Here is a 13,212-nt window from a genome sequence, read left to right on the forward strand (position 1 = left end):
ATGATAAAATTACCCAAAAAAGGTAAACTTGAACAAAGTCAAGATGAAGAAGTCTTCTTGGAAAATTTAGCTGTGCAAAGAAATGCTTCTGCCTTTTTTGAAAAATTTGATCGGATTGAGGTGCAAGAGTTGCTAACTACTACTTTACTTAACTGGTTGACTACCAAAGAAGACGTCCACTCTCCATTTGACATGCCATGTGGGATCATGAGTCAAATAAATAATGCAAGCTTCACCACTGCGATCTTGCTGACTCCTGTGGACTCCACAGCCCTCTTAGACTACAGAGAAGTCCATCAAATCATAAGGGAGCTGGCTATTGGGATTTATTGCTTAAATCAAATTCCTTCTATCAGTTTGGAAGCTAATTATGATCAGAGTTCTTCTTGCCAATTACCTCCAGCTTATTATGATACCAGAATTGGCCAAATCCTCATCTGTATTGACTATATGCTGAAAGCACTATGGCATGGACTATACATGCCTAAAGAAAAGCGAGCCCGGTTCTCTGAATTGTGGCGTACCATCTTGGACATTGATCCGGATGGGAAGCCTCAAACCAATAGAAATATTTTTGGAGAGTTTCATTCATCTGGTAAGATAATTTAACACTTTTTAAATTATAAACCTTTTGAGAAATTTTTAAGGTAATTCATCTATGGCTTAGGTTAATGTATTTACCCATGATTTCTTTTTTTTTTTTTTTTTTGGTTTTTGGGGCACCCCTGGCGATGCACAGGAATTACTCCTGGATCTGCACTCAGGAGTTACTCCTGGCAGTGCTCAGGGGAACATATGGGATGCTGGAAATCGAACCCGGGTTGGCTGCAAGCAAGGCAAACGCCCTGCCCACTGTGCTATCTCTCCAGCCCCTACCCATGATTTCTTATGGGAAAAATTCTATTCTAAACTTTCATTTCTCTCAATATCATGAATATTTTAAGCCAAGAATCTTGCTTCTTCCATCCTGATCTCCAGTTCTTGCGTAATATCAGATTTTATGCAGGATGATTTTGAGTTTATGTATTTTGTCCTCAATTCAAAATAGGAAACTCAGTAAGAGAACCAAGAACGAACAGCATAGCAAGAAGATTTAAAAAAAAAAAATCTCCACGAGGCTGGAGTGATAGCACAGCAGGTAGGGCGTTTGCCTTGCATGCGGCCAACCCTGGTTCGATTCCCAGCATCCCACATGGTTCCCTGAGCACTGCCAGGAGTGATTCCTGAGTGCAAAGCCAGGAGAACCTCTGAGCATCACCAGGTGTGACCAAAAAAGAAAAAAAAAACCCTCCAAATTTGAAAATAACATGATTGTCAGATTGTTTAGCCTTCCACTCTGTCATTTTAATAAACTCGGGGCAGGGCGGGGAAGTGGATGGTAATCAAAGATGAGAATAAATGCAGGGAGGATCTAGTACAGCAGTTAGGGCCTTGCCTTGCTGGTTGCCAGCCTGGATTCAATGCCCTATGGTCTCCCGAGCACCCCGGGAGTGATATCTGAGTGCAGAGCGAGGAATAATCCCTAAGCACCACCAGGTGTGGCACCCCCCAAAAAACCAAAGAGTAATAAATGCAGGGGAGAGAGGCTGGAGCACATGCTTTTTATGCAAAGAGGGCCTGGGCTCAATCCCTGCCACCACATTGTCCCCAGAGCACTACCAGGAGCAACCCCTTAGCACCGAACCTGGAGTAACCCTGAACAGAGCCAGGTGTGGCCTCACCCCTCTGAAAAATAAAACTGGGGGTCATGTGACTTGAGTGGAAGAGCACATACCTTATATGTGCAGAGTCACTCAGCAAGAATGCCGCAAATGGGGGGTATGGTGCCGCCAGCAGGTCAATCTGTACCTGTGAGGCGAGTGCATCAGCAGCCTGATGGCGCCTTCAGACTTTCAGATACCCCAAAATTGCCGCTGTGCCTTTGGCCAGACCCCAAAAACTTGGAGCAAAGTTTACCAAGAAAGTAAACGGCCAAAAGTTAGGTATATGGGAAACACACCCACAAACCACCTCCGGCTCAGCTATATAATTGGAGGCATGGCCTCTCTGGTTCCTGATTGAACTGCTTAATAGCCATGATATCAGAGACTCAGAAACAAATCTGGAAACCCAGCGGCTTTTGGCAGAAATGTGCCTGGTCCCTGCAGTAGGTTACCGGTGCTGGGCCACTCCAGGTAGGAATAGGTTTCGTGCCTTGGCCTGTTCCCCCTGGCGGCCCAGTGGCCGCCATCCTTCCGAGGCCATCGAACAGTCAGGTTTGGGCCCCCAGTGACGAGAGATGCAGGGTCTCACGGAATGGTGGGGGGAAGCTGGTCCTGTCCTCCCTGTCCCAACGAGACCCTAAGTCATCGCCCACGAACGGCCTCTCTGGTTCCTGATCAAGCTGCTTAATAGCCATGATCCCAGAGACTCAGAAACAAACCTCGAAACCAAGTGGCTTTTGGCAGAACTGCTTCCGGACCCTGCAGTATGTTACTGCCACCGGGTCAGGGAGGAAAGGGTGTTGTCACTCCTCCTGCTCCCTCTTGGTGGCTCGGTGGCAGTCATCCTCCAGAGGCCACTGGACAGTCAGGCTTGGGCCCGCAGTGATGAAACTTATTGGACCTCGCGGGATGGGGCGGAGAGCCGGGTCTGTCCTCCCCACCCCAATGAGACCCCCAAGTCATCACCCACAAATGGCCTCTCTGGCTCCGGACCAAGCTGCTGAATGGCCATGATCCCAGAGACTCAGAAACAAATCTCGAAATCCAGTGGTTTTTGGCAGAAATGCATCCGGACCACGCAGTAGGTTACTGTCGCCGGGCCACCCCATGGGGGAAAGGGTGCTGTCCCTCTGCCTGCGTTCCCCTGGTGCCTTGGTGGCCGTCATCCTCCAGAGGCCATTGGACAGTCAGGCTTGGACCCGCAGTGATGAAACTTATTGGGCCTTGCGGGATGGGGGGGGTGGGGGAGCCGGGTCTGTCCTCCCCACCCCAATGAGACCCCCAAGTCATCACCCACGAATGGCCCCTCTGACTCCTGATCAAGCTGCTTAATGGCCTTGATCCCAGAGACTCAGAAACAAATCTCGAAACTCAGTGGCTTTTGGCAGAAATGCATCCAAACCACGCAGTAGGTTACTATTGCCGGGCCACCCCAGGGGGGAAAAGGTGTTGTCCCTCCGCCTGCTCCCCCTTGGCGGCTGGGTGGTCGCCATCCTCCAGAAGCCATCGGACAGTCAGGTCTGGGTCCACAGTAACGAAACTTGTTGGGCCTCACAGGATGGGGGTGGAGCCAGGCCTGTCCTCCCACCCCAACGAGACCCCAAGTCATCGCCTACGAATGGCCTCTCTGGCTCCTGTTCAAGCTGCTCAATGACCATTATACCAGAGACTCAGGAGCAAATCTCGAAACCCAGTGGCTTTTGGCAGAAATCCCTCCAGATTTAAGTGTTAAAATTTCAGAATTTCAAAATCACATGGCCCTACTGCAGCCACGCGACATCATATGTTATTCATAGCCAGCAATAGAACACAAAATGTCTATTGTTGCCTTCTCAGCAGATCTGAGTGTTGGGGTAAAATCTCAAATAATAATGGTGGTTCTGGTGTCGAAATATTGAATGTGATCAAAGTAGAGAGAGAATAATGTGGAAATCATCTGCCCCAGAGGTAGGGGGAGGGTGTTGGATGGGGGTATACTGGGGTTTTTGGTGGTGGAGAATGGGCACTGGTGAAGGTACGGGTGTTTCATTGTATGACTGAGACTTAGACCCGAAAGCTTTGTAACTGCTCTCACGGTGATTCAATAAATAAAATTATAAAAAATGAAAATAAAAAAGTAAGGTGGAGTTCATGCACAATTCAATCAGCTAATCAGTGGCTGAATAAATAGCAGTACTCCTACATTTAAAAAAAAAATTTTAAAAGAATGCCGCAAATATACCATGCTCAAAGTTTGACTCTCTCCAGCTGTCCAATCACCTAGAGAAAATGGCTACAGTGGGTATTAATACCTACTGACCACCAAGTCCCCACACAGCACTAAACACTTCTCTCCTTGTTTGTGAGTTGAGTCACAGAAATGCTTATTTGCTGCCTAAACCATAGACTGAATGTGAGACTATATATCTAGTTTAAAATAAAATTGAGAGTAAGATGTATTTGGTAATGATAAGGCCCCCTGGCTCATCTGCTCTAAATCAAATTTCCAGACTGAGTAGCACTGGGGTAGGGCAAGCAGAATAGTTTCTTGAAGATGCTACCTCTATGTCTCAAGAGATAGTTTAGATGAGTAATAGCTCCCATTTCCATTCAGATAATTAATCTGTTGAAAGCAGACTCCCAAATAAAGAATGTGTGCCAGAATTCTCAGTTGAGAGCATGTTTCAATCTGAATCCATATTAATTAATTCCATAGGTCTAGGCATACAGTACTGTATCATTGTCACCAGAATCTACAAGATTATAGTCATATCCATAACCTAATCAGTTCTTTCTGGTTTATGACTTTGGAGAAGATTGAGATGGGGGGGAAAAGTACAAAACATTAGCAATAATATCCAGTAAATTCCACTCATTTCTGCATTCTTATGACTGGTCTATTTTGACATTTGGTCTATTTTGAAAATGACATGGTCAAAGTCTTAGAAATGTTTGTTAGGGTTTACTCTGAAATACTTTAGAACTCCAGGGCTAAATCATATCTTTTTAAAGAAAATAAAACTTTGAGCAGGTAGGGTGTTTACCTCATATGTGACTGATAATCCCTGACATCACATATGATCCCCTGAGCATTGCTAGGAGTAGTTCCTGCACTGAGTCAGAGGTAAGCCCAACACTGCCAAGTGTGGCCCCAAAACAAGAAAAAGAAGGAAGGAAAGGGGGAAGAGAGGGAAAGAGGAAAGGAAGAAAGGGAGAGAGGGAAGGAGAAAGGGTTAGAGAAGGAGGAAGGGAAGGAGGAAGGGAGGGAAGGAAGAAAGGAAGGAAGGAAGGAAACTAAATCAAGATTTCTTGTTAGTCAATGACCCTTTTATCCTGGGAGTTATTTAGTGATCCATTTGCTAATCACTGGAGGACAGCCAGTAACAATGCACAAGCTAGATGATATCTTCAAACACCTGATTTGGCCAAGGTGTGTCTAATTGGGGGCTGGAGCGATAGCACAGTGGGTAGGGCGTTTGCCTTGCATGCGGCTGACCGGGGTTTGATTCCTCTGCCCCTCTCAGAGAGCCTGGCAAGCTACTGAGAGTATCCTGCCCTCACGGCAGAGCCTGACAAGCTCCCTGTGACGTATTTGATAAGCCAAAAACACTAACAACAAGTATCACATTGGAGATGTTATGGTTCCAGCTCAAGCAAATCAATGAACAAAGGGAGGACAGTCCTATAGTGCTACAGTGTCTGAGAGGATGCCAGCAGCTTTGGGGAGATCTCAGTTCCAGGGAGTTTCAAGATCAGAAGTAGATAATGGTTTTCAACATGTTAAAGACTCACTATTCTGACAAAAACGGTTTATTTTCTTCCCTATTGGGTGTAGGGGTTGGGGGGCCATACATGGGGTCCTTTATTCCCTGCCTGTGTGCTTGGGCAATCAAACCTGTTGAACTATCTCTCTGGCCCTTTTCTTTTTCCCTTGTACAAAGATTACTTGGGGGCTATCACTGAAGAGTGGATGGGATATGCATGTGTCAAGTAGTACATATGTCAGCATTGATAGAGTTGAATGCTAAGAAAACAATGAGCCTTCTTTGGATTCAGACATACAGATGGAATGTTCTATTATAGAAGTCATATTCTAGATGAATGATCTAGATATAAAGGAGTGATATCTAGGAGTGCCGTCAGAGTTAGAGGACTATATGTGACGTCAGGGATTGTTCACATATTCTAGTCATAAGAACCTTTGGATTGTCCAAGAGCATCAGTAATAAGAAATGGCATAAGAAATGACAGGAGGACACATGTGCTTTCCCTGTAACTAAAAATATAGGGATACTACTTAATTGGTGATGACCCAATCAGTTATATAAAATGATTTCATAACTCAGCAATAATGCTACTAAATCCAGCTGTCCATTGTAGCTGAGGTCACCCTTTATGAAGACTCCTTCACAATGTTGCTCCTGATTGAAAGGATCAGACTCAATAGGGCTGTTCTAATCAAGTTGTGGCCTAATTGGGGAGCCCCCAGAGACGTGTGCTCTCTGTCTTCTACTGCCTGCATTTTCAGGACATGGCATTCAAAAGATGTAACCATCAATATATTTTGAGCCCCAATCAATGAGAATACACACCAGCCATAAGAAACAGTCTCAGAGGTGCCCTATGCTGAATCAGGGCATTTTGTTAATTTTTTTTTATTTTAATGTAGAAAAGGCCACTACTGTGGATACAATTTTAGAATTAAAACTGATTAATTATCAAAGCTTCAATATTAAAAGCAATAAGTATAAAGAAAATCAATTTATGTGAAAATTATTATATTGGATTGCAGTGTTGTTAAGTCCTATCTAAGAATTTATTAAGCTGTTTGTTGTGTTAGGAGGTGTGGCAGGGTCCAGAGGGTCTGGGCCAATGAGTTGACAATCACCCAAAATGTGGGGATTGCTGAGAAACTATCGACCCATGGGACTTCAAAAAACACCACAAATCCCGACCTGTGCACTGGGTACCTAAAGTCATTTGCAGATTGGTGTTTCTACAGAAAATATTCAGGAAGTGGTGGAGTGAGTATGGCTGCAGTGGTGGAGTGTGGGCATTGCTGCTGGAACTGCTGGGTGCCTATTTGGCTACTCACCTCCTGAGGGTGTCCCAGAGTTTGAATCAGGGCATTTTAAAGTTTATCCCAGAGGAAGGAGACATTGAAGGAGCTGAGAGCAAGAGCAATTCGATATACCAAACAATATGTATAGCAATATTTTCACAAGGAGGCCAGTTTTTCACATTTGTTCTAAATATCAGTCTGGATCTTTCTATTTAATTGTCCTCTCCTTGTTGGGAAATTGTGTCTTGGCTATAATGATTCTACCTCTGTAATATCCTAAAATTATCCACTTTGACTTATCTCTACTGCAACATGCCTATGAACAACCATTTCTCTAGCATTTTATGCTGCAAATGCCTTCTGATTCTACCTTTAATTCCTTTTTATTTGTATATGGAGGGAACTAGATATCTTTCTAAATCCAGTAACTGCAACCAGGTGCCTTTGATGATAAGAATTGCCCTGCCATGTATTTACTCTCTTGGTCCTGCACTAAGTAATCACTCCTATGAGGGCTTGGAAAACAGTATGTAGTTCTGTGATCAAACCCGGTTCAACTGCATTCAAGATAAAATGCCTCCTGCTCTATAGCCCCTTAAATCAAGTTTTAATTCTGTTTCATCATGTTTGGTTAGCAGGTAAGTTATTCATTGCATATGTATGGTTTTCTTCTGTGAAAAAAATAAATGTGTGATGTTGAATGTGAAAAAGTAAATTTGCTTTTGGTTCAAAGTAAGATGCTAAATCTCTGCTTAAAATATTACATTATGTATTTTTGTTCTTCCACATTTTCCTTGATTAAAGATGAAATTTTTTTAAAAAAATAAAAAATAAAGATGAAAATTTTGTTACTGCTCCATGATTTTGTGTTCCTCCAAGGAGAATGTAAATATTCTCTTTTACTCTGCAAGCTTCCATTTTTACCATGCTTATTCATTCATCTACTTTTCTTCCTTATGAATTTCATTGGCATCTCACTGGTCATGAACTGACATGTTAGTAGGATTTCAAGATGAATCCTTATGTTGAATCTGCATGCTTATTCAGTAATCAAGTATTAAGTTTTCATTATCAAAAATTAAAAGAATTTTTTTTTACTGTGAAGGTTTGATTGATATTACAAAGGATCCGGACTTTGATGGAATCTATGACAATGACATGAATGAAGACCCAACTTATTTTCCCAATAGCCCTGAAGAAAAAGCTGTGTTTATGAAATATGCTGAAAATATTTTATTGAAGATGACATTTAGTACTACACAAATTCAACAACATGAAAATATTTTTATATTTGAAACAGCCTATTGGCTTACAAATTCAATCAAATATAATCAGGAGTATCTTGATATTTGTACCTACCAGAGAATACAACAAAGGTTAAATCTTCAAAAAAAGATTATTCAAAATAATTTAGAAAAAAAAGCAGAAATCAGAAGAGGTCTAGGATATCTAAAGTTAATATGTTTTCTGATTCCACTTCTGCTTAGTCTAAAAAGGAAAATGAAAGTTCCATATTTAAATAGTCTGCTTCACCCTTTTTCAGGTAAGAACATTAACAAAATTCACATGTAAAATGCAAGTAAGTAGAGAGACTAGAATAATAGTATAAGGGTTAGAGTGCTTGCTTTGCATGTGTCTAACCCCAGTTTGAACCAGGAATAAGACCTGAGCTTTTTCTTATTTATTTTTCTCACTCAAAAATAATATTTTGGATTGGGAGAAATAGTACAGCAGGTAGGGTGATTGCCTTGCACCTGGTCAGTCCAGGTTTGATCCTGCGCATGCCATATTAGCAGGCTGGAGTTGATTCCTGAGCACACAGCCAGGACCCTGGACACCACCTGGAGTGGCCCAAATCCTCCCCCCACAAAAAATTATTAGTAAGTAGAATCATTTATTGAGCAGCATTTTGAAATATCTGTGCAATGAAACCATTAAAATGCCATAAACAAGTCATATATGTGTTTTAAATATATATAAACACTAAGTATATAAAGAATCCTATAAACTATAATTACCAATATTTTTATTTGTTGTGGAATATTTTCACTTATCTGAATAAGAATTTATCTCCAAAATGTTATAGTTTACACTGCTTGCCTTTCTAATAAAAGCTTGTTTTTATTTTCGGAGATGACAAAGTCAAGACAGAGCGAGAATTGCCTCCATTTATTTATGGACGGGATTTTAAATGCCAGCATTTTGACTACAAAGAGAATCAGTATTTTCATGTTCATGGAGGAATTGAATTTGATGTCAGCACTCCTTCCGTTGAAAATGTTTTAGAAGATTTTAAGGTTTAAATTAATATTGTTCCTTAAAACACTTTCTCACTTTATAACTCTTTTGTCCTATTCTCCAACCAGGAAGAGTCTATGTTGATACAGGTAGAAGGAACCACTCAAATGATAATCTTCCTAGCTTCCTCATTTTTCATAATTTAATAACATGTATTAAGTAGCTATATCTATGATTGCTGTGTTAGATGTCAGAGGTAAAATGAAAAGTTGGGGTAGCCTTTATCCTTACAGAATTTTAAGTCGTCTAATGTATACTTATTTGTCCTAAACCCATTAGCACTGCAGTAGAAGTCTCTGAATATTCAATACAGATACTTCCATTTCCTTTGAGATTCCTAAAACAGAGATCGTCTAGAATTTGGAAATAGTAATTCTCCGCCTGGAAGTTCACATAAGCATATATTTCACACTTCATTTTTTTTCCTTTCCTCTAGATATCTTTTGTATTTTTTTCCTCTCAAAAAGCAGGAATGGGGACTAGAGAGATAGTGTAGCAGGTAGAGCTCTTGCCTTGCATGCAGCTCACCATGGTTTGATTCCTGGCACCACATATGGTCCCCTGAGTCCCACCAGGAGTGATCACTGAGTGCAGAGTCAGGAATAAGCCCCAAGCACCACTGAGTATGATACCCCCCCCAAGAAAACAGAAAATGGGAACCAGACACTTATAGTTATTGCTGTAGTCTTATAGATTATTACTTAAATTTTTGTCATTTAAATTTTTCTCAATGTTAATAATTGTTTAAATTTGTTTAAATATTTGTTTTGGTAACATTATTCATATTTCAGAAGAATGTAGGAAAGATACGGGATTGTGCTGCTAGTTCATTTGCAGAGGATTCAGGATATAAAGAATATTACTCAATACCAGTCTTGGAATTTCAAGGGAAAAGGTAAGAAACTTTATTCTAAGCAGCTGAAAGCAGAGAGAGAGAGAGAGAGAGAGAGAGAGAGAGAGAGAGAGAGAGAGAGAGAGAGAGGAGAGAGGAAAGAGAGGAGAGAGACGAGAGAGAGGGAGAGAGGGGGGGAGAGATAGATAGTGCCTGCAGCAAAACACAGAGACAGATGGGTTAGGGGGCACAGAAGCGAAACTGGGTGTATTGGTGGTAGGAAATGTACACTGGTGAAGGAATGGGTGTTGGAACATTATATCACTTGTCACTTGTATCACTTGTTATCCCATTGCTCATCGATTTGTTTGAGCGGGGTGCCAGTAACGTCTCCATTCGTCCCTGTTGTGTGCTGTTGTAGCCCAATGATTTCTGATCGCTCCAGGAACACAAAGAGCCTCAAACAGTTCATTAAGGGTCTTAACGAAGAAGTTCGACCATCTCGTAGGTGGACAGCCAGGAGTTCTTTTGACATTCCGTGGAATCCAGTTGGTAATGGCTCTATTCCAGCGGTCATCTCCAAACCATATTACGTGTCCAGCCCATCTGATTTTTGACACCTTGGCAAACGAGACAGCATCCCTGATCCTCAATCATCAATGGAGGTCAGAACTCTGGATTCCTTCTCTCACTTGAGTGAAGCGTGATACTCCAAGCAGAGCTCTTTCGATTCCTTTTTGGGAGACCCAAATAGCATTCTCATCCTGTTTTCGTAGGGCCCAGGTCTCTGAGGCGTATGTTAGTGCAGGAATAACGGTGGAGTCAAAAAGATGTGCCTAGAACCAGAGATTCTTCGTCCTCTTAACAACTTCTTCGATGCTCTTGAAGACGTTCCACGCTGCTCTCTTCCTCTTGCACAGCTCTGGCGCCAAGTCATACGTTATGTTGAGTTCTCGACCTAGGTACACATAACTGCTGCATTCGAAGATGTTCATTCCGTTGAGAGCAAATGGAACGTCAGGAACTATTCTATTTCTCATGAACATTGTTTTCGTCAGATTCAGCTGCAGTCCGACCTTTCCACACGGTTAAAGTCAGCCAGCATTTGTGCCGCTTGGCTAATGTTTGGTGTTATTAGAATGTTGTCATCAGCGAAGCGGAGGTGGTGTAGTTGCCGACCGTCTATCTTCACTCCCATTCCTTCCCATTCTTGTCATTGCATGATGTTCTTGAGGGTGGCACTGAAGAGTTTCGGTGAAATGATATCACCCTGCTGGAGCCCTCTCTTTATATCAATGTTCACTTCCTTGAGAATGGTGAGATCCTGGTAGTGAATCTGTAATACAGCTTGTGGAGGATCTTGATGTATTGAGTTTGAACGCCCTATTTGGCTAGGGCTTCGATGATCACTTCAGTCTCAACAGAATCAAAGACCTTCTTTAAATCAATGATCGTTAGATTGAGCGGAATCTTGAACTCCTGAAAAACCTCAATAAAGCTTGGTTACCAGGTGGATATGGTTGATCGTGCTGAATCCTTTTCAGAACCCAAGAAACCTCAATGAGCTTGGTTATCAGGTGGATATGGTCGATTGTGCTGAATCCTTTTCGGAAACCAGCTTGCTCGCATGGTTGTCCTTCATTTAGTGTTCTGCCAATCCTATTCAGGATGACTCAAGTGAACAGCTTGTAGATAATGAACAACAGGCAGATTGTAGATAATGGACAACAGACATTGTCGTGAATATCTCCCTTCTTGTACAGCAGAACTGTCCTGCTGGTTTTCTATTGGGACGGAACCTTGCATTCAGACAGGTAGCGTGTGACGAGTTGAGCCAGTGTATTGATGAGTACTGGCGGCAGATTCTTCAGGTGTTTGGGTCTAAACTTGCTGGACTGTGAAAGAAAATCATGATCAGCCTTGTGACTGTGTATCTCACTGTGATTCAATAAAAAAAAAACTGAAAAAAATTAAAAAAAAATTTTTAAGAAGTAGAAAACCAGGGAAGTATTAAAATGCAAAGGCCAACTTAAAATTTTAGGACAGAAGCTCTAGAATAATTTTAACCCTCATAAAGCACCAATTTTTAAATGAAAATGTTTATGACTTTGTGAACATTGATATATTTTGTGTAATAAGCCTTAAAGATACTAACTGATTAATATAAATAACTGTCACTGTCACTGTTACTGAAAGTCTGACAGTAACAGCATCTTTAAAAGGAGTTAAGGAAAAGCAAAGACCGAGGAGTAGAGGTATACAGGTAGAGAAGGACCTAGAGGGTAAAATAGCATTGAAGCTAAATGGGAAAAATTAGAAGAAAATAGAAATAGTTATCTAATTCAACACAGAAAAGACCAAGTTGGTTTAAGATAGAATGGCTGGAAAGATAACTCATAAGACTGGGGTGCATGGCTTTGCATGCAGGAGATTCAGGTTCAATTTCTGGCACTAATACTAGAAGGAACAAACCCCCAAATAGAGATCAGCATAGACCCTAAGCATCAGGTGTGCCTCCCATCACCCACCCTTCCCAATCCTCCCCCCAAATTGGAGAGTGCTTTACATTTGCTGTTGACTTGGTAAGATAATTTTGGTTGTGGCTGTAGATGATTATTTTAGTAAGTTAAAGGATAAAATGAGAGAGAGTTTATAAGCAAGATTAGAATTTTCAAAATTATTTATTGATTTGGGGGCCACACCCAATGATCTCAGGGTTTCCTCCTGGCTCTACACTCAAAAATTACTCCTGGTAGTGCATGGAGGACCATATAAAATCCTAGGGATTAAACCCAGGTCAGCTGCATGCAAGGCAAACACCCTTCCCACTTGCTCCAGCCCCAAGATTAGAATACTTTAAGATGCATAGTGATGAGGAAAATAAGAGAAACAGTGCAGAGGAAGAAGTTGACAAAGGATGAAAGATGGATCTTACCACTGAATCCTGCCTGGCAGGATGCAGGCACAGAAGTCAAAGACCAGATAGCTACTGACCTCCCTACTGGACTGGAGGAGGGTCTGTTGTTATGGACCTAGCTCCTATGGACATACTCCACAATCAACCAACCAGGCACAGAAACATTTAAGTCTGGGATTTTTTTCCCCCTCTCAGATTGGGTCTTCCCACCAGTAACCCAGAGGGAGAAAGGAGGGGAAGATGGTGCTAGAGGAATCTGCAGTCTAAGACTCAGAACTGAGCACTTAGTAAATGTAGAATAAGTCATGAGAAATTAGGAGAACAATGACCAGAATAGAGGTGGACAGTGAAGTGTCCTATCCGGGGAGAGCACTACAGTGTGATGACACCCTGCATGTCAGAAGCCAAACTTCATGTGATG

General features: G+C 41.9%; 1 protein-coding gene across 1 annotated transcript in view; it reads left to right on the plus strand.

Moving 5' to 3' along the window:
- The window catches only part of ANKAR (ankyrin and armadillo repeat containing), an 87,667-nt gene continuing 74,455 nt past the window's right edge, over window positions 1-13,212 (plus strand). The window contains exons 1-4 of the mRNA XM_056111609.1: window positions 1-595; window positions 7,850-8,287; window positions 8,878-9,041; window positions 9,834-9,937. Of these exons, the coding sequence (XP_055967584.1) occupies window positions 1-595; window positions 7,850-8,287; window positions 8,878-9,041; window positions 9,834-9,937 (1,301 nt within the window). The remainder of the gene's footprint in view (window positions 596-7,849; window positions 8,288-8,877; window positions 9,042-9,833; window positions 9,938-13,212) is intronic.

Source organism: Sorex fumeus, unplaced genomic scaffold (genome assembly GCF_029834395.1).
Source record: "Sorex fumeus unplaced genomic scaffold, SorFum_2.1 ptg000014l, whole genome shotgun sequence".
Lineage (NCBI taxonomy): Eukaryota > Metazoa > Chordata > Mammalia > Eulipotyphla > Soricidae > Sorex > Sorex fumeus.